Consider the following 19,521-nt stretch of genomic DNA (forward strand, 5'->3'; position numbering starts at 1 on the left):
TGGTGTGCAACTTTCCCTTCACTTCTACTCAGATGCTCAGATTTAATCCCCAAGTGGCAGTTGCCAAGTGGATGTTTGAAGCAACTTATTCTCCGGGCTGCCAGGTGTCTATTTTTCTTGTCTTTCCAATCTTCAAAAACGAGCAGCCTCCCTTACAACAGCCTGAAGGGATGTATGCTAACAATGATTTCCCAGCTGGGAGCCTAGCAATTACTGCACACCTCCTCCATCCCTTTAATCGCATAGGGAGCTGCTTCCTGACTGATCAGACAAGCCTGCATGATACCAGCGAGACTGGTTTCATCACCTTTGGCAGCCTGAGGTAAATGAAGGTGTTTTGCTGGTGAGTTAAATAAAGGTTGTTTGTTAATAGGGCAAGCTGACTGATATCTCTCTTAAGGCATCAACTCTGCATGATGGAGGGCATTAATACAATTACATAGCAAGTTCACAAATGGCATATTACTCATCCACAAAGAATGTCTAAATAAGTTTAAAAAAAAATATTTGCACGATCAAAGCAAAGATTTGTTACTGTACTTGACAGCAGCTCCTTACCTGTTAGTGTTAAGAGATGTGGCTAAAACACAATGTTAACAAAACTTTATCAAAATTAAGTGTCATAAAGAGGCACAAAGCTTTTTGTAATAGCTTGGTCCTCTTCAAGTTGGAAAACTAATGATTTAACGTTTGCGGGGTTCATGGTAACAATATCCTTTCAGTGGCAAGCCGTAGGAGGTTCAAATAGCTAAGAAGGAGTTAATAGCACTTTGCTAATTAGCACAATACTGTGCAAGATGGTAAATTAGACACAGCAGTCTGCTGTTCCCTGCAGGGATCCTGTAAAGCAAACAGGTGATTAGTGGATAGACCATTAGTAACACAGCAAGTTTAACAAAGGCACCATTCTAAAACAATATCACATAAAAAATGACAAAATAATCTGGAAAAACTGATTTATTTACTACATCATAAAAACCACATTAATGCATATTTGCATTTGCATCTAATTTGACACTGCTTTATTTAATTTTTTGTGTTGTAAATCAGTCCATACAGAAAAAAATAGTGCCTCTGGTACATAGTTGCAGATCATGAATAGTTAATACTGGCTGTTGCCAAAAATGTTCACAAAGGCATGTCAAATAAGGAAGAAAAAACATTGGTAATCAAAACAAAGTTAATGGAGACACTTCACAAGGTGGTTGGGCTTATTTTAATTTTCATCAGGTGTTCCTGAAGGTTCAGAAAGGGTGCTCATTGTCATTGGAAAAAGTGTATAATTATAACGCTGCTGTATAAAAAAAAAAAAAAAAAAAAAAAAAAAAAGCACAGAGGAATTAATACAACATCAATAAATGTAACTGAGCTGTATGGCTTTTGTCATAAAAATAGCGGTGTTTGGGCATATTGAAAACTGCAGAGAAATTTCCTGAAAAATTGATGATAATAACCTACATGGTGTTGGGTGGATTAACAGTTGGAAAAAAAATAATAGAGTCAAAAAAACGACAGCTGTCAGAAATAATTTTATATTAACTCTAGTTTGGCTTAAGGCTCAACCATAAACATTGGCCCACTGAGGGATAAATGCTTTATTGAGACTCTCTGGAGATCAAGGGGATGCCATCACTCAGGCCTAATTGACGTGATGAGGAGCTATTGCTGTATTGATCCACCTGGCGAGTTGCACGGGATCAGCTGAGGCCTCTATCGACCTGACTAAGTGGGTCCACAGTTCTCTAAGGGTCAGGAAAATGTTAAGGGGATATTACCAGTTTGTTGGGGACTTGAATCTCAATCTGATTAGGGTGGAACAAAAGGCAGAAGACCTTTAGGAGAGAAATACCTTAAAATACCAGTGCTTTATGAAAAGGAATATACCAATAGGGACCTAAAACCATGACAAACCTGATCAGGCAGCTTTGTGACTTAATATCTTAACAATAAATTATAATAAAATAGACTTCTGAACTTTTTACAGACAACTAAATACTGTACATACACTGTATCACAATATGTCCTGAATGATTGATAAAAAAGACAAGAACCAGCATTAAAATATCATATCTCTTTTAATCCCAGCCAAAGTCATGACCAGTCATCTTGTAAAACTTTCTATTAAAGGGTTTATAGAAATCCCTTAAAGTTTGCACAACTTCCGGATCAATATTTGGATGGGTTCGGCCTTTGGTTTTCCCCAGGCAGTGTGGCTTGGTGTTAATCTCTGGTCTTTTAAGGCAGGGGAATCCTTTTGCTGGGTTAAAGTGGAAATACTTCTCTGTAACCACCCTCTGGAGTCCAAGGAAGTCCTGGACACGAGCCATCTCACCCGCAGGGTCAGTAATAAGACGCTCTCCACTAACAAACAGTAGCTGTTCCATGGGAAAGAACTGGAGCCATCGCTCTAGGTGTCTGGCATACATGCCGATCTGAACAGCGCTCCAAGTGGTGTCGATCAGACCCGCTGACATGTTCTTAAAAGTAAGGCTCTCAAAAGAGGGAATGTCTGGCTTTTTGGAGCGGGTCTGGGTGTAGTCTGAGATGGCCCGGGTGACAGGATTCCGAACTACAACGATCAGTTTAGTATCTTTAGACATGGAATAGATCCTAGAGGGGACTTCCCTCGTAACAAAGTAACTAGGGGTCTTCTCCATGGTCAACTGCCCCTCTGACGACTTGGGCATGAGTTCCCTGAAAAAAGAAAAAAAAACAATGTTAATAACCTATATCTTAAAGCTCCCATATTGTAGTACATTTTAAAGTAAGAAGCCCCTAGCATGGTTTTGTCGTTTGTGCAGAAAAACTCTCAGATTAGGCAGACATCCTGTACATAAAATCTCCTCTGAATGAGATGTTTTGGCTTTCCACGCCTCCATTCTCCCGAAGGCCACACCCCCAACGATGAAAACGAATCAGAGCTTGTAGAGATAGCCTATGAGCGTGTGAAACTACATTAGATGAAGGCCGTAGCTCAACAAATGGGCTGGTACAGACCGTTGTTGACAGTTTATTTTCCCTTATGACATCATGAAGGGCATGATTTTCATACAGAGCGTTTTGTGCACATGTTAGCTAAGAGATATAGAAAGGCAAAAAAAGAGAGGAAAGGCATATTTTATTTGTGAACCTCATACACAGGCATAAGGACCCAAATAACTGTTACAAAATGTACTTAAAGTGAATTTTGCATAATATGGGAAATCCAAAATCTACACACTTAAAACCATTAATTCATTTAAAAAAAAGTGCAGTACAAGAAGAAGACAAGATTGGCAATGACACGGTCGATTCGTGTGAGGCTTTTAAAAAAGCGTTGCAATGCAGGAACCAGTCAATCATCATCCTGGGGACAATTGTGGATGTCATGAGCTGAATTAAGCAAGCGTGTGAATCTACCTGAAGAGGTAGGAAGTGTCAGGAACAGTAGAAGTACTGTCAGTCATAGATTTATGTCCACGAATACATTCTGAGGTCAAAGAGTTGTTCTACCAACAGGTAGGGCATTTTCTTTTTTACTATATTTTAAGACTTAAATCCTCTCTTGAGACTTTACTATAAAAGACTCCCTACAATTATTAAAACTGACATTAGCTGAACTAGTAATAGACAGCATGCTTTGAAGAACTCTGTCATAATCATCCTTTGTATTCTTTTGAAGAGAATGCAGAAAGTAATTGAGTCCATTACCAAAATTGCTTAATCTTTGGTCAAAGCCAGCCCAACTTAGTCACCGCATAGCCTGTTAGTTGCATCCTCTGCTGTGTAACGGCTAAAGTGACCCAAAGGGGATTAGGAATAAATCTTGGAAGCTGGAGCATTAAGTCTGGCTCGTCTCTGGAGAGAGAGACTGAAGAATGTGTGGTCATAACAATGAGTGTCAATTTTTAATCCATAAAATCAAAAAAAAAGGAAAATAGTTACACATTGTGCACAGAATAAGACATGGTAGCTAAAAATGCACTATGCAAGGACATTAAAGAGATGATAATTTAGCTTTAATCCCATGACAATTTTATTAAAAAAAATAGATGCTGCTGACATGTTTTCTTGAAGAATATCTGTTGCATTATTTATACTTAACATCCAATTCAACACTTCTGTTTAGCAGTAAACAAAGTAATCTTCTGGTTTAATGTTGATCAAAAATTTAAATGCAGACTCTCCAAGCAATATGTACCAACTCCATTAAACTATCTAGCATATTTCCAGCATACCTTTGGAGATTTGTGTCTCATGCAGATTTAAGAGATGTCTTACACTGAGTGCTGTTTACTGAATATTTAATGTAATATTTTGTGTTCACAAGAATGTGCTCCAAAAATATCTCATTAAGGTTTTACAGCATGCTATCATGTAAGTTATCTAATGTTACAGCATTCCAGTGTTTTGCTTGTTAGTGTTTGATCCAAATCAAACAACAGGAAAGCTAAGGACCCATGTCATTAATGTGATTACCATAATTTCTAACCATCTGTTCAGATGAACGACCTGCGTTTCTATATTCCTCGCCATACCAGGGAGTTCTCATAATAAAAATCAATGTGTATGTGGTGTAAAGAAGCAGAAAATTGTTTCGTGGTATAGGTTAAAGAGAATCTTCTTTTTTCATTATCTTGCATTTTTCTTAGTTTCCCATATGGATGATGCAATGGAACCTCCCCATTGCTTCATATGCATATATTAAGGTTGAGATAAAACTAGAGTAAATAAACTGCAAGTGTATACATTTAGAAGTCACTCTGGCCATTACAATGAAAATTTGATCACAAAACACACCAAAAATACTTTTTGGTTAAAGTGGTAAGTAAGCAGCATGCAGCTATTATGGCTAATAAAGATCATATCAAATGAAGGCTTTTGTTTAAAATCACCCAAACTGTTTCTTTTTGGGGGGTGTGCTGAATTTGGACAACAACCTACTTCAATGGTTTTAAAATAAAAGCTCAAAACACAATTTTTGATTTATTATGAATTTAACTGCACAGAGTCAGTTATACAGTCCACACAAGCTGAAATATATACAGATGATTTCTATATGTCCGTAAGCGAGTTAAGGAGAAAGTGCATACTTTCTGTCATCATCAAGGTGCTGGTATAATGCTACCTTGATATCTCACAACTCATCTCACTACTTCTCTGAAGCATTCTCTTCTTCTGTAATTGGTTGGATTCCTAGCAAGGACACAGCAAATTCAACAGCTCAGGCTTATGCAGAAGTGTAAATAGAGTCAACTTATTAAACTCACTCTAACCAATTTCTGTAAGTTCTACAGTAAAAAATACAGTATGTACTTGTTTCATCATTTTACAAGACTTAACTGTATATTTCAATGCATTGTGGGTCAAAAATAATCACAGTACCATAGCCATAATGATTTATAAATACTAAGAACAGGGCAAGGCTGGGATAGACTATGGCTGACCGAGGCTAGCCTCTAGGCTATCTGCGGGAGATGGAAGGAGCGCAGCGGATGATCAGAGCCTTGATAGAGCAAGAGAGACAAGGCAGCAGTTGGAGGTAGGACCCCGAAACAGTCCTTCTAGCAATGTTCCAGTGGTGGTAGAGGGTGGGATTTAAGCTGACGGTATTTATGTCACATAACATTATACCTTTTCTTTTGAGTTGATATTTTCAAGGCAGCAAATTGGATGCTGAACATTGAGAGTTTAGCGTTTGTGGGTCCGCAGCAGAATGTTGCGGCTGGATTGGCAGCATATTTCGCATGCTACTACATTTTCAACCTGGTGTACCAAGCAGAGGTGACAAGCACGCTGGAATGCATCCAAAGGTCTGTAGAAGGTGGAAGTGGAAAAAAAAATGTATTAAGAGTTTTCTTTATGAATGTGGTGTTATTTTTAACCCACTCCCTGCAATTTGCTTTGCATTGTAATGCCACTTTCTGCTTCAGTTTCATCAGCCCATACTAGCATTTGTATGTGTCCAGATTCTGTCTTATTAACTGTTTTGTCTTTATACATTATTTATTGCACTTCTGCCTGTTATTGGTGAGGGATAATCCCTTTTTTCTCTCTATTAAGGGTTTTGGGGTGTTTATACTCAGTAAATGTGAGGGTCTAAGGACAGAGGATGTTGTTATGATCCTATCCTAGCTTTTCTCCACAACTAGATGGGTTCAACTGTCTCTTGTAAACGATGCATTTCATTAGTGTCCTTTCCCTGATTATGTGGCTTCAGATGCTTCATTGGGATCATCCCAACCTCTGGGACCGAAACGACCGAGTAAATCGATCCAAGAAGCAGGAAGGTACACAAGAAGAGGAACAGTGGGGGAGGACCTCTTGCTTCTGTACTTCCCAGAAGTATAATGGGCTTTGAATGGCTCTGAGCCTGTCGCAAAAGAAAGTGCAATGTGCACTGTATTTCATTAGCAAATGTAGTTCTAAAATATGGTAAGTTTACATATGCTTCACATGATTGACTGTGTTACTATAGATAACAGTAGTATAAGTTACTGCACAATAATTGGCTGCAATAGTTTTTTGCTGTCGATTTTATATCTACACCTTCTTTTCCTGTTTGAGGATGTTTAAAATATAGATATGTTGATGTCAGATCAACTTTAATATATTTCACTGTATTAAATCATAATAAAAAAGTTTTGCTTTTGCAGCACTTAAATTTGTTCTACTCAATAGTAGAAGATAATCCAATGTAGTGTTGATTAATTTTGGATTATCAGCAATCACAGCACTTAATCTGATTAGCAAAGGTAAACTGTAAAAACACACTACAATAAAATATTCTATTATGAAAATAAAGCGATTTACTGGCAATTTAATTGCCATGTACCACATGTAATTTGAATGGAATTTAATATTATGTTGTAACCTTAAAATACAATTAATGGTTGGTTCTAATATAAAATAACACATTATTGGAATTTATATACAGCCAATCTCTGTGTGAGGTTGTGTGGAGGTTTTTTGAGGACCCAAATGCAGAAATGAATTCTTGCAGATTTAATTAAGTTTCCAAAGGCAACAGAGGCAAAAACCAAGGAAGAAAATAAAGAAACCAAAAACCAAGAGGATCCAAGGAGAAACACGCAGGGAGCAAAGCAAAGAAGCAACAAGAAACCAGTACTGCAGAACTGCATAGTTTATATGGGAGACAGAACAAAGACTGGGGTAATCAGCTGATATGGAGCAGGTGTGAATAGAAGTGACTAGAAGGGAGCCAATGGGAAAGGAAACTGGCACAAGGGGGCAACAAGGAGCAACACAAAAACACAACACTGCCAGAAAACAACTACAAAGACACAGAATTACCGAGAAACTAAACATAAACCTAAAGAAAGGGCAGAACCCTGACTGTTAGCAGTATCCAATTATATACTGTGATTATTTTTCACAGGAATTGACAACACTTTCACAGCCCTTTAATGACATTTGTACCTGATATTCAAAGGAAATTGGTAACAGTGCTGTCAATAAAACATAAGTGTTTTGAATCAAATGGCATGTGGCAACATCAAATCATGTTAATTAAATCAAATGAAAACCACTGGCAGAAATAAAAGGGGAGATTATGATATCAACATCAGCATTCTTACCAGTAGTACCAGTCTTACTCTTAGATATAGCCTACTCTTAAGATGAAAAAACCTTACATTGCCTCACAAACTAAACTTTAGAAATAAAGAGAAGTTGTTTAATCATTGTCTTTTTGAACCATAGTAGGTCTAAGGTGCCAATTTTGGGGCAGGGGCTCTTTATTTATCCACACCCTCAAACTCCCCATCCGACAATAATAAACTGGCTTTACCTTGGGGTAGATAATCTTGCGCTGCCTTGTCCTTTCAAATCTTTCAAATTTATAGTCATATGAAATGATAGTTTCAGCATTTTTCCTGATCATTCTTGTCAATTGTCATTTTTACTGAGGGTGAGCCAAATAGCTATAAGTTGGATACAGTTAGTTGCTCCCAAAAAATAATAATAAATAAAGCTTAAATTACAGGTAATTTTGGACTTCATTGTAAAAAAACAATACAAAAATATCACAAAAACAAAATAATTGCTAAAACCTGCAGTCACTATATCGCTTTAATTATATAGTCCTCTTATTTTAATGTGTCACTTGGATTTTTTTGTTCATCTATAGCACTTCAAAATGTCATGCCACCGAAATATGCTGTATAAATAAACTTGCATTGACTTGCCTTAAATACTGCCAGCATTATTAATTTTCAAAGAGCAGGACAACATGTCTGACTGAGCATTTAGGGAACAGATGCCTCGAGATCTGCGATGCAGAAATAAGAGTTTATCTTTGCTGTAAAAATTACAAAAGGATTTCTCAAGTTTCCTCAAATCAAACTGCAACATGTCAAATTTTACCCTTGATAGACAGATAAGGAGGAATTTTTAAATCTTCAACAGAAATTAAGACAAAGGCTTAAAAAATTGTATAAGTGATTTTGGAGAAAAATAGACAAAAGAACTGACAAAAGACAGAAGTCGAGAAATGAGCAGCAGACATTGAGAAACAGGTGTCCTATCAACGCTGAAGCCAAACTAACATTCCAGATACTATGTCAACGTTTCCCTTCCTGCTACAAGACAGATGTTACAGATGTAATGCCTTTATTTTGACTGCCAGGCATTCAGGTGTGTTCATTTATAAAAAGCTGCTGGTGAGACAGAATGAGTGGTGTTTACATTCTCTTTATCAGTAAGCAGGTTCAAAGGTAGGAATTTACGTCAGTGCATGCAGCTTTGGTCTTTTATCAGTTGAATGAGGGACTAATTACCCAAACAAGATAAACACTGAAGTGAGGGAAACCCTAGCAGTCTTCTCCATATCCTGCTACATTCTTATTGACTTAATCTAAATGCTGTTTCATCCTTTTTAAAAACAAGGAAAAACTCCATAAAAAGCTCTCCTTATCTGACGCTATTGCTCATTCTTATCTTACCATCCTGCTCTGGGAAGGGTCGAGCTACTGTTGGGATCATCTCTCTCCACAAAGACAGGATGAGACGTGGTGGTATGCAGCCACTTGGAATAATCACACTGTCTTACTGTGAGAAAATGTCCAGACAAAAAACCAAATGGATTGCATCTTGAGCTATACCGTCCTCTGGATACTGTAGTCAGTTTTATCAGGTGCTGAAAGGCATCATCATCACACTTCACTAAAATGACCTTCTTATATGGTGTTGAAGAGCCTTCAGGCTCTCAAAGGCATTCCAGAACAGCTATGATGGAGCAGGGTATCTTTTCCGAAGCCTGTGTTATCATTGTCATTTACTGTAGACCACCAGGATGTCTGGTGGAAAAAACGGACGTCTAAAAAAGTAAATTCAAAGGATAGATTAATCAGCATGGAGCTTGCAGCAGCTAAATACTTAAGTTAACTGCACAGCTTTCCTCTGCAGAAAGGCATGGACACTCCTTAGATACACAAAACAAAGCTTTTTGACATGTATTCGACAGCTTAATGAGTATCTAAACAGCTCGTTTTCGTCTAAATTATAGCTTCACCTAGAATGTAAAAAAGAACATATTCAAACTCTGCTTATCTGATACTGTCTTAAAACAAAATGAATGAACCTGTGTTAAAAATTAAACACTAATCTGTCCATAAACTTGCTAACCAACAAACACTACCGAGAGCCAAGCCTCCTTGGCAGACGGAATATCCCATTAACATAAATGTAAGCAAAATTGAACAGTGTTTAAACCTAAAACAAATGAAAATATTTGGTAGAAGAAGAGTGAGAAATAAAAGAACCTGAACATGTGATCACACCCTGCCAGTGTTATCTATCAACCTGTACCTGCAATAGCTGTCTGTAATAAATGGTTTTATGACTATAGATTCTTGTCACAAGCATTGCACTCATTAAAAAAGTTACTTAAGTAACTTTTATACATATATATGAGTGTATATATACACACATATATATATATATATATATATATACCCACAAAATAACAAGACAGAGTGACAAAAATGTCAAGCTGAAAATACCTTTAAAAAAATAATAAAACTCAGTCTGCAAGTCTTTGGATGTCTTTTTCAAAAGCTGAACTGCCATTTGAATCATTCTGAATAACATTGGGAGATTCTGCAGTGTATATAAAATCCATTGCACTTGACTGAAAACCAGAAAAGCAAATCTTTAGCTGCTGCAGAACTTATAGGATTTGTGTCATACTCAGATTCAATTTAATATAAAATTAATAGTTGCTTTACATCTGCATCTTAGACTTAAGAAATATTTCCCATGAATGCATGCAGGTCTGTGAGAAAATAGGTTCAGGCAAAGGAATGCTTCTCTGACTTTGTCACGGGGAGTCCATACCGCAAATAGAGAGACAGAAGAAGGAAATGCATTTTCTCTAAAGCCTCCACAAAAGCCTTACATTGAAAACTCAAGAACTTAGGGGGATGAAATAGAGAGAGCTTGCATTATTTCAGTTTTCCAGAGTGCTCTAATAAGTGCTGCGGTTTGACAAATTGCTTCAAGATAGAACCCAAAGGGGTTGCAGCCACAATTTTACTTTGAAGGGGGGTTGTTTGGAAGAGGCCAGCAGCCTAGATCTGTACCAGTAAGCCGATAACTCTAGATTCCCTAAGCCACCGGTGTGATGAAGACTTCCGTCTGTGGGGGAGGAAGGGAGGTTTATGAGTTTATATTGGGTGATCCAATGAATTTTGACAATATTATGAAGTACTTACTGATTACAGACAATAATGACTAAATAGAGTGAGATTCATCTTGCTAGATCCTTATCATGTGAATATGCAGCATATTAATTTCAAGCGTTTTAATGATTTGGCAGCTATCAAACAAGAAGCCAAATATAAGCCAAAAAATATATATTTTTAAGACTGGAAAACATTTAACTAAGCATCATCCTCAAACTTTCTTAGATCCCCATCTTTTCTCCAGTTATTAGTGTTAATTATCCAGTTTTTAATGTTGTATACATAAAACAGTATTTCTGTGTTTTATTTTGAATAAAACTATATCCTTGTTTAATTAGTTTAGTTTACATAATAATACATCTAACACATATTGTTCAAAAACATAAAACAGTTTATCCAATAATGGCACATAGTGATCATTCGCTATGGTTCTTTTATTTTTGTGACTGCACCTTTAACCAAACCAGAGCTGTACTTTTTAAATCTGCACAAATCATACAGTAGAAGAGTCTGACTGGAACCAGTAGATGTTTAAACATGTAGAGATGGACTGGCTGCAGTGAGTAACAATGTCATCTAAAGGATTGTTTATTGCGTTTAGCTACTTTAAATGCGTTGGTGTTTCAGCTCAGATAAAAGTCCCTCTGCTCTCTGTTCCTCATGATGACCCTGGAGATGCTTGTTAGAGTAAACGTCCATTCTATTTTTTGAAGGGTGAATATAAGAGGAGTAGCTGCAACTTATAATCAGCCAATTCTGGGTCAGGCCAGCATCCAGGTATTACTGCTACCTTCAGCCTGGGTTATGATGTTTGCACCAGTTCTTGTGCACACAAACACATGGCTCTCCTCTCTGTTTGGCTCCATGGCTGCTCTGAAATGGGTTGTTTTCCCTGTAGTCCTGTTCAGGTAATGAACAAGGCTCTCCAGGGCTACCAGTCTGCCTCGGCGGCCACTTTTTTTTTTTTTTTTACCTTTTTTTCTTTTGACTCAACAAGCAGTTCATTTTGTCACATTTTGTCATCATTTATTGATAGTGCTCCTTCAGCAAGCCAGGGCAACACGCAGCCTGTCATATGACCAACTAAATTGCACATAAAAGAGTTTTATGGGTATGCATTTTTCTAAAAAACCTGCAGTACAGATCCAGGGTCACTTTGATTGACATGAGAGTCCATAGAGCAGGCATTAATGCTGTTATTTGATCTGACTTAGGATCAGATAAACAACAAACCAAAAATATCAATCAATAATCATCAACACTGCTCGGGGGGGGGATATAAGGGGGTTGGGAGGGTCTAAAGAGCCCCCCCAGGCACCCACCTCTCACTGCCATTACCTCCACAGTGAACTACACTAGTGAACTCCTGTGTTCATAATGTATTATTATTGCTATTTAAGTCGTATATCTCTTGGAATCAAATACTTATCACATTTTATTCCACTGGATCTTGGTCTTTTCTTCATCATTTTAATAACTCTGTTGTGATGTGCTAACTGACTTAGCCTAGTACCTCCTTGTTTACCCCCTGACACATGCAAATACATGAACGGTTTTATTTGTTGCTATTAAAGTGAAAAAACAATCATAAAATGCAAAAAATATCTAATAATATACAAGCAAGATGCAGGAATCTTCTAGAAAAACTTAGTATGCAAATAGAATAAACTACTGGTGTGTAAGTGAAAAAAACAACAACATATCACACAACTATAGCCATGTTTCCATGAAAATGAATGTGATTATTGAGCAAACTTTTAAAAAGTTGAGAAAAAGAAAATGCTAATTGGATTTGCAGATTAACCATATGATGTAAAGCAATATGTCTTCATACGTTGACTTTAGATTTGGATGTAGTAATAAGGAAACAGAGTTATCAAGTTAGCGTAGACTACAAAACAGTGATCGACTAGGGTTGTAATGAATGTTTTGCAGTGAGGGACTTTTTAAGGCCAACTCATAATTCTGACGCAAAGCCTCTGCAACGATCAAATCTGTTTCTGTGCTCGATCATGCCCCTACTCAGAGGTTCTGCAACCGCTGTCGCGCACCTCAAAAAATCCTGACTACACATCGGACGGGTGCAAACCCACGCAGACCTCAAGCGGAAGTGCGCAGACAAAAAGCAGCTGTGATTGGTCCTTGGTATGCCTTTCTGGCTGTCTTTGTGGTCGTCATTCTCGATTCGGTGCCGGGGCGCGCCATTTAAGAAAGGTTGATCGAGGAGGTTTGAAGTACACCCACTTGCCTCAGACATGTTTTGGAAAATAAACACTCTCGCCGGCGAATAGCCCTAGCGCTTTGGCGGGAAACTGCGTCCCTAGAAATTCCAGACAATGTAGCAGAAGCATACCAGCAAAACTGGTTCGCGAACAGAGGCAAGCGACATTTGATGTGTGCGGTTGCAGAAGTATATAATTCACCCTTTAGAGTCACATTTTAAGCCATCTGGACACATTGGAGTAAAGTGTGATTCTAAAGCTGCATTTAGGGTGATTAGTAATGTGAGGTAAATATTCACTATGCCAGAAGCTATTCAAAAAAACTTTTTTCCCACCTCATTCATTTATACTTTATCACAAAAATCTCATCATGAAAGCACAAAAACTTCAAATTGTATTCAGATTGTGCTGTTTTCTTCTTCAATCTCCGAAAGAGATACTTCAAAATGCTCCAAAAAAGCATTTTGAAGTATCTCAAAATGCTCCATAGTGTTTTTTTTGTTAGCACGTTTATGGGAAAAGTTGAACAAGTTTTATGAAAGACCAGTTACAATATACTCATTTCGATTCTACATAAATGAGACATTTATCCTATTTTTTTTCCCCTACATGATTACTTGGAGCTCTATGTCAAAAGCAAGAGTTTTGAAAAGTTTTTTCTGATTTATATTGCATCTTACCGAATAGAGCATGGAAGTAGATGTACTTGGATAATGCATAAAACATTCTTAGTTGTGACGCATGAATAAGGGAAAAATTTTTATTTTCAAGTCTATTAGGGACAAACATGTCAGAACCAATTAAGACTTATTATATGGTGCATTTCAACAAAATATTTGTGAAAGTTGTAGTTTGATTTGTGGAAAATAGTCTTAAACCTTGGTATGTGAACTGCCTCATAAAAGCATCTAATTATCAATTCTGGTTCTTCTTTTCCTGTCAACGTAATGCTGATGTTTTACTTTGAATCCCTTCCTCTTTCTTTTTCAGCTAAAACTGCAGTGTAAGCAAAGAAGTCTAAAACTAACCTGCTTTAGGGAAATCGCGATTTTTTTAAACACTGTTTTCTGGAAGTTGAATTTGAGGTTAAAACACTTAAACATAGCTTATAAAGATTTTTTTAAGGGGCAGGTTCCAATGACTGCTTCTTTCTGATGAACTCCTACTGGGCTTTGTCAAAGGGCACTTTCACCCTTCTGAGCACATTTGCATACAAAGTGAAGGCAGAGAAAACATGTTTCACACTAATTGTCTGCTCCTTTATTGTCAGGGTTAATGCAGCCCTCGGGGGTCCTACAGCATCCCCTTTTACTTGAGCACTATAGCGCAACAGTAAGAAAAGGATCTGTTTAAATTTACTGCCCTCTATCTGCCACTGGCATGCACTAAGCTCCCCTGGGGTTCTGTGGAGGATTAGGCCATCTTCTTTGACACCCTCAGTGAGTTTGTAAGAAAGCTTCTCTTTGTTCTTTATTTGGAGTCTCAAGAGGAAAAACATGATTACAGCAATTAAGTTGCATCTACTGTATAGAACCCAAAGGAGCCTAATCTAGGTCTTGGTCTATCAAATGAGTAGTTAATCTGTCCAAAAATAAGATACATGGGAGGAAGTTATCCCATTGATGAGGAAAGGAGGGGTGCCAGAGGAAGCAGTTCCCACGGCTTTTAGGAGTTGCATGTTAGTAAGCGTGCACAATCGCCTGTCTTCTTCTGTTTTTTCTTCGAAAGGGTGAAAACATATTAGAATGTGGACAGCGTCCTGCTGTGAGAAGGCCCATCCACTGTGTGGGGCTTCAAGGAGGATGGGCACAACTCAGTCCCACCATAGGAGCCAACAAGCCCACCCAATGGACAGCTCCTCTCCCCAAGAGACTGCTTATCATTAGTCCAGAGAGTAACAACATAATGAAACATATTGGGAACTAATCACTGGACGTTTGGGTGGTTTCCATGATACTGATCAACCGAACTCTTGCCTGTCAGGTGATTTATTGTGTCCTCTAAGAGTTTGTATCAAATGTTTGCCCAAAAAGGATTTTAATTTGTTGATTCTTGTAATTTGATAACTTTACATAAAAATACTACAGCTTTGAGGTATCAATAATAATAATAATAATATTAAAAGTACGGCATAGCGTTTACCTCCTTTCTATGCAAAACAAAATTGGAAATCCAGATTAAAAAATTTCTTTAATTCTGGAATTTCCATGAATATGAAGCACAATGGTTTGGAAAAAAGCTTTTTTAGACACAGGGCGGTTTCCTTCTTTTCTTGATGCTCAGTCAGCAGGACAAATGAACAAAGGAGTGGCTTCTCTAACTCCTCCAATGTCCGCTATCTGTCGGTAATTCTTAAAGGAGTTTAAGCGCGAAGCCCCTTGAAAAATGCTTCACTTCCTTCATTGTAGCATCATGGAGCCAGCTTTGAAGCTGTGTCTAGATCCTTTGACATTCCCTTTTGATCCCTCAGCTCAGTCACCTGAGGCGATTGTGTATTAGATTTTTTTTTTTATGTGCTCTGGTCTAGAGAAAAACCATTCCAGGTAACATTTAGTATACATGTTCCATCAACAAGTTTCAGAAATATAATTTAGCAAGAATGAAAAGCGCATATACATAATTATCACTGAAAGCAGTAAGTTGTGTTTGTGCAGTTTGCAAAGAGCCTGCACACTGAAACGCAGAGCAAGGACATCCGTTGCCATGACAGGGAATAAAAATGTTGCATTACGCAGTGCTGAACATGCAAGCAACTGCAGATCCCAGATGACTGTTCTTGACACTGATGTCTGTTTGGATAACAGATCAAAAGAAATTACTGCAGCTGAATCAATACCGTGCAACTTTGTGCATTTAATACTCCTTCAGGACACTCTAGTCTGTCTACATTATGTAACTTCTGCCACTGTTTAAACTCAGGGTTTTCTCTGGTTGGAGAGATAGGGGTCAGAATCCATTGGCAAAGTTCCAGGGGCCAGGCAAAGGAAAACAAAATTAACAGATCTTTGTTCAATGAATATAGTTCATGACATTTGCCTGACATATTAATGAGGAAATCCAAGTTTTTTATTCAGTTGAGTGAGATTTTGATAGAAAACGACGTTTAAACGTTTAAAGAGCAGTTTGCATAATCTCAGTGTATAAATTAGTTATCTTTTATTGTAAAGTGAAACCAGCTTTTTTTTTTTTTTTTTTTTTTTACAACAGAACACCTCAGAAATGGCAAATATATACTCTGAGCCCAAATTGGTGCATGCTTTCAAATTAACTGCAGGTTTTTTAAGACTTAGAATATTGATTGAAGAGCTATTCTAATGCTGACCATAAAAACCTTGCTCTTTGTTCTTCTTTCTACAGTTTGTATGATAGGTGACCTAAACCAAAAATTAAAATTAAATAACAAAGTTAGGTCCATAACATCACCCTTTTAATAAAGCTTTGAAATAATAACGCTCTCCCCTTGTATTTATACCACCGCTGTATTTTTAAACCTGTTATGTGAATTTGATAGCCCTAAGCAGGTGTTAAACTTGCTTAATTTTAGACCAGCTCTCTATAAAACATTCAGCTTTTATGAATGAGGTGTTCAGAATAAGAGGGGTTGAGAAATTTTACAGTAAGCTGAAAAAGTTAAAGTAAACAAGGTTCCATGAATATCTTTTTTTTAAGGCTTTTCAAGGATTAGATTTGGTGGTAACACAAATTGCAGGGTAATTGCATGTGCAAAAATCTGTCCTTAATTCAACTATAAGATGTATATTGAAATATACCTTTGAGACCTTAATAAACGTGGCTCTTATAATAATATGCATAGGTATAGGCAGGGCCAGACCCATTTTTATTTGCCACAAAGCCTAATATATATCTTCTGTGCTCCATAAAACTGTACCAATCATATCTCAACAAAAAGTTGTATGCATAAACAACAAAAATTCAATAAAGATCCCCAATTTTTAAAACAAGCAGAAAAGAAATCAAACAGGAAAATATAATGGAATAATGAAAGATGGATAAATGGGTGTTTGTTTGAATAATTTTGTGTTGTGGAGCCACTGATTTGCAAAAAAAAAAAGGGTAGTGTTTTTAAGATATGTTCAAAATTAATGCCGGGTTATTTAAGTTCTTTCTTTGCTTTATGAGCACCTATACAGCATCAGAGTAAGTATGTGTTTATCTATATGAGACCAGCACTATTTTGTGTGTTTTATATATTTAAAAAAAAAACAATCACAGGTGGGATCTTTAGGCTCTATTAAATTTGTTATTTAACTAAAAAACTCAGGTTATAGGCTAAAATGTTTCACTATGATGATGTCACTGGCTGTGATTCTTTCATTTTATAAACACAGATCATAATAGCTTCTTTTGGCCCTACTATAGATATCATTCCCCTATCAAACTCTCTGAAACGCTGAGATGTTCAACCTTTTTTTTGCTAGAGCTATGCCCATAAAGTAAAAAAAAAAAATGTCTTTATCAGCTTATTTTTATCATGTCTTGCTTAAAAAAACAAATGAACTGTTTCCTTCCTAAATGGTGCTACACACACACACACCCAAACATATCTGCCATTAAATATGATTTAATTATCCATGCAACAGCTGAAAGTTTGAACTGAGCTATTTCAATATTGAGCCACAATCTCGTTGCTCCATGGATATTAGATCAAATGCATTTAAAGAGTCTGACTCTTAAAAGGATTTATATCAATATATATATACCTGTACCACTCCAGTCCCTTGTCGTAGTTGCGGTCAAAGAAGTGCGGCTCTGCTCCCACCGCCCTTACATCTGGATGCAGGCGCAGAAACTCCAGCAGCGCACGGGTTCCTCCTTTCTTCACCCCGATTATAATGGCCTGGGGCAACTTTTTACTCTCCGTCTCATTAAGAAAACCTGACATATCATCCAGCGCTTTCGCTTCACCTCTTACTTCTTCCCAGTCGTCTCCTCTGCTGTCCAACTCATTCTCGTTATTCAGTAGGTCTCTGGACGCTCCTAGAGAGGAGCCTCGGCTGTCTCGTCTGCGCACTGAGCCGTGCGTCAGGTTCGGGACTGTGGAGCAGTAGCCAACGCAGCAGTATATCATGTAGACCCAGAGGGACAACATGATGCAGAAAACGAAGAGTTTATTCCTCACGTGGGATGATGGCACAACATGGAAGCCGAGTAAAAACGGACTATATTCCATAGGAACTCCGCGGAAAAGTTAGATTCCAGCTTTAAGGCATCTTGGTGTCGCAGTCTGACTCCTCTGACGCGGTGGAGATTCTGTGCGCAATTTTCCAAAACACAGATGATGCTCAGAATGGAGAATAAAATGGGAAATTATGTGAAAGATTCAGCCTTCTTTTCACTAAACATGCCCTCCGAGCCACAAAGGTTAATTACTTTTTATTTTCAAACATGCAAAATCAGAGATTCAGGCGCTATAATGAGTTGATCGGCGGCCAGCGCGCATTAGTTTGGCTCCTATCATTTGTTCTCAGTGTGTGAGCCTTCAACCAGAGGAGCGCTCATTATCAGCTGTGTCAAGTGCAGGAGATTCACAATTAACATAGTTTCCTGCTTGACCTGTCAAAATAAAAGCAAATCAACGTCTGAATTTTCCAATGAAATACAAAAAATTGCTTACGCATATTCAAAAATATTTCAATTACACCTTCATAATAGCTATAAGTTAGATTAGATGCATGAACTCTAACGTGAATTTTACTTGAAAAAAAGTAAATAAGCAAATTTTTGAAAATGTTATAACCTATATATATATATATATATATATATATATATATATATATATATATATATATATATATATATATATATATATATAAAGCCTCAAGTGTTTACATTTCTTTGAAAAGAAAAATCAATAAGCTTTTTATTCTGAAACAAGGAGATTACATTTGTTTACCTGCCTTATCGTCTGTATCTGCTTGGAAGCAGATGAACTTAGAGAATTAGAAAACAGTGTTTACACAAACAATCTACCATCCAACACTTAATACAAATAAAATAATGTCAAGATTTTTTATCATTTTTTTCACATTTCAACTTAAAAAGTCGAATTGAAAGGGAGCTTTTAACATACTTTAACCTGTTGCTTCTATGAAATCCTGTTAAAGGAATAGTACACCCAAAACATGATCAGCCTTCATTTTCTACTCACCCCCATGCTGAACAACCAAACCAGCGCATTCAGCTCGGCAAAGAACTCATGCTCTTCCTCAACACTGAAGTCCTCAGACATTCTTCTTTCGTTGTTTCTTTCTTTGCACAGGTAAACAGCACATTTCTTCTTCTACGCTTGCATTATTGGCAGAGCAGACGCTGAATGCGCACTTTCATCTGGCTTGGTCTGCCGGCTTCCGTAGCGTCGTGAGCGCGCATGTGCGCGCTTTCAGGAAATCCTATACACTACTGTTTATGCTCTAAAAACATTCTAAATGACTTCGTTTCGAGTAAATTCTGGATGCTACCCACTCAGGACACTTGGAATACATTGGACGAGCAGTATGGAGGAATATTGACACGTTTTTTGTGGACTTTTATGGACCTTTCTGTCTCGGTCACCATAGACCTCCATTATTTGAATGTCAGCAGACAGCAAGAAGCCT

The 19,521-nt window shown here is 37.4% G+C and overlaps 1 protein-coding gene across 1 annotated transcript; it reads right to left on the reverse strand.

Moving 5' to 3' along the window:
* Positions 1-993: 993 nt before the first annotated feature.
* Positions 994-18,407, reverse strand: hs3st3b1a (heparan sulfate (glucosamine) 3-O-sulfotransferase 3B1a). Its single transcript, XM_038302610.1, has 2 exons — positions 17,626-18,407; positions 994-2,694 (listed from the first exon to the last, which is right to left on the reverse strand). The coding sequence occupies exons 1-2, from the start codon at positions 18,093-18,095 to the stop codon at positions 2,076-2,078; spliced, it is 1,089 nt and encodes a 362-aa protein (XP_038158538.1). The 5' UTR covers positions 18,096-18,407; the 3' UTR covers positions 994-2,075.
* Between the last annotated feature and the right edge of the window lie 1,114 nt (positions 18,408-19,521).

Source organism: Cyprinodon tularosa, unplaced genomic scaffold (genome assembly GCF_016077235.1).
Source record: "Cyprinodon tularosa strain WSP-4 unplaced genomic scaffold, ASM1607723v1 ctg495, whole genome shotgun sequence".
Classification (NCBI taxonomy): domain Eukaryota; kingdom Metazoa; phylum Chordata; class Actinopteri; order Cyprinodontiformes; family Cyprinodontidae; genus Cyprinodon; species Cyprinodon tularosa.

Coding starts and splice junctions, on each gene's coding strand:
- hs3st3b1a (XM_038302610.1), bottom strand. CDS start 18,095: ATGGAATATAGTCCGTTTTTACTCGGCTTCCATGTTGTGCCATCATCC. Junction 2,695..17,625: donor AAGGGACTGGAGTGGTACAG/GTATATATATAT, acceptor TTCTTTTTTCAG/GGAACTCATGCCCAAGTCGT.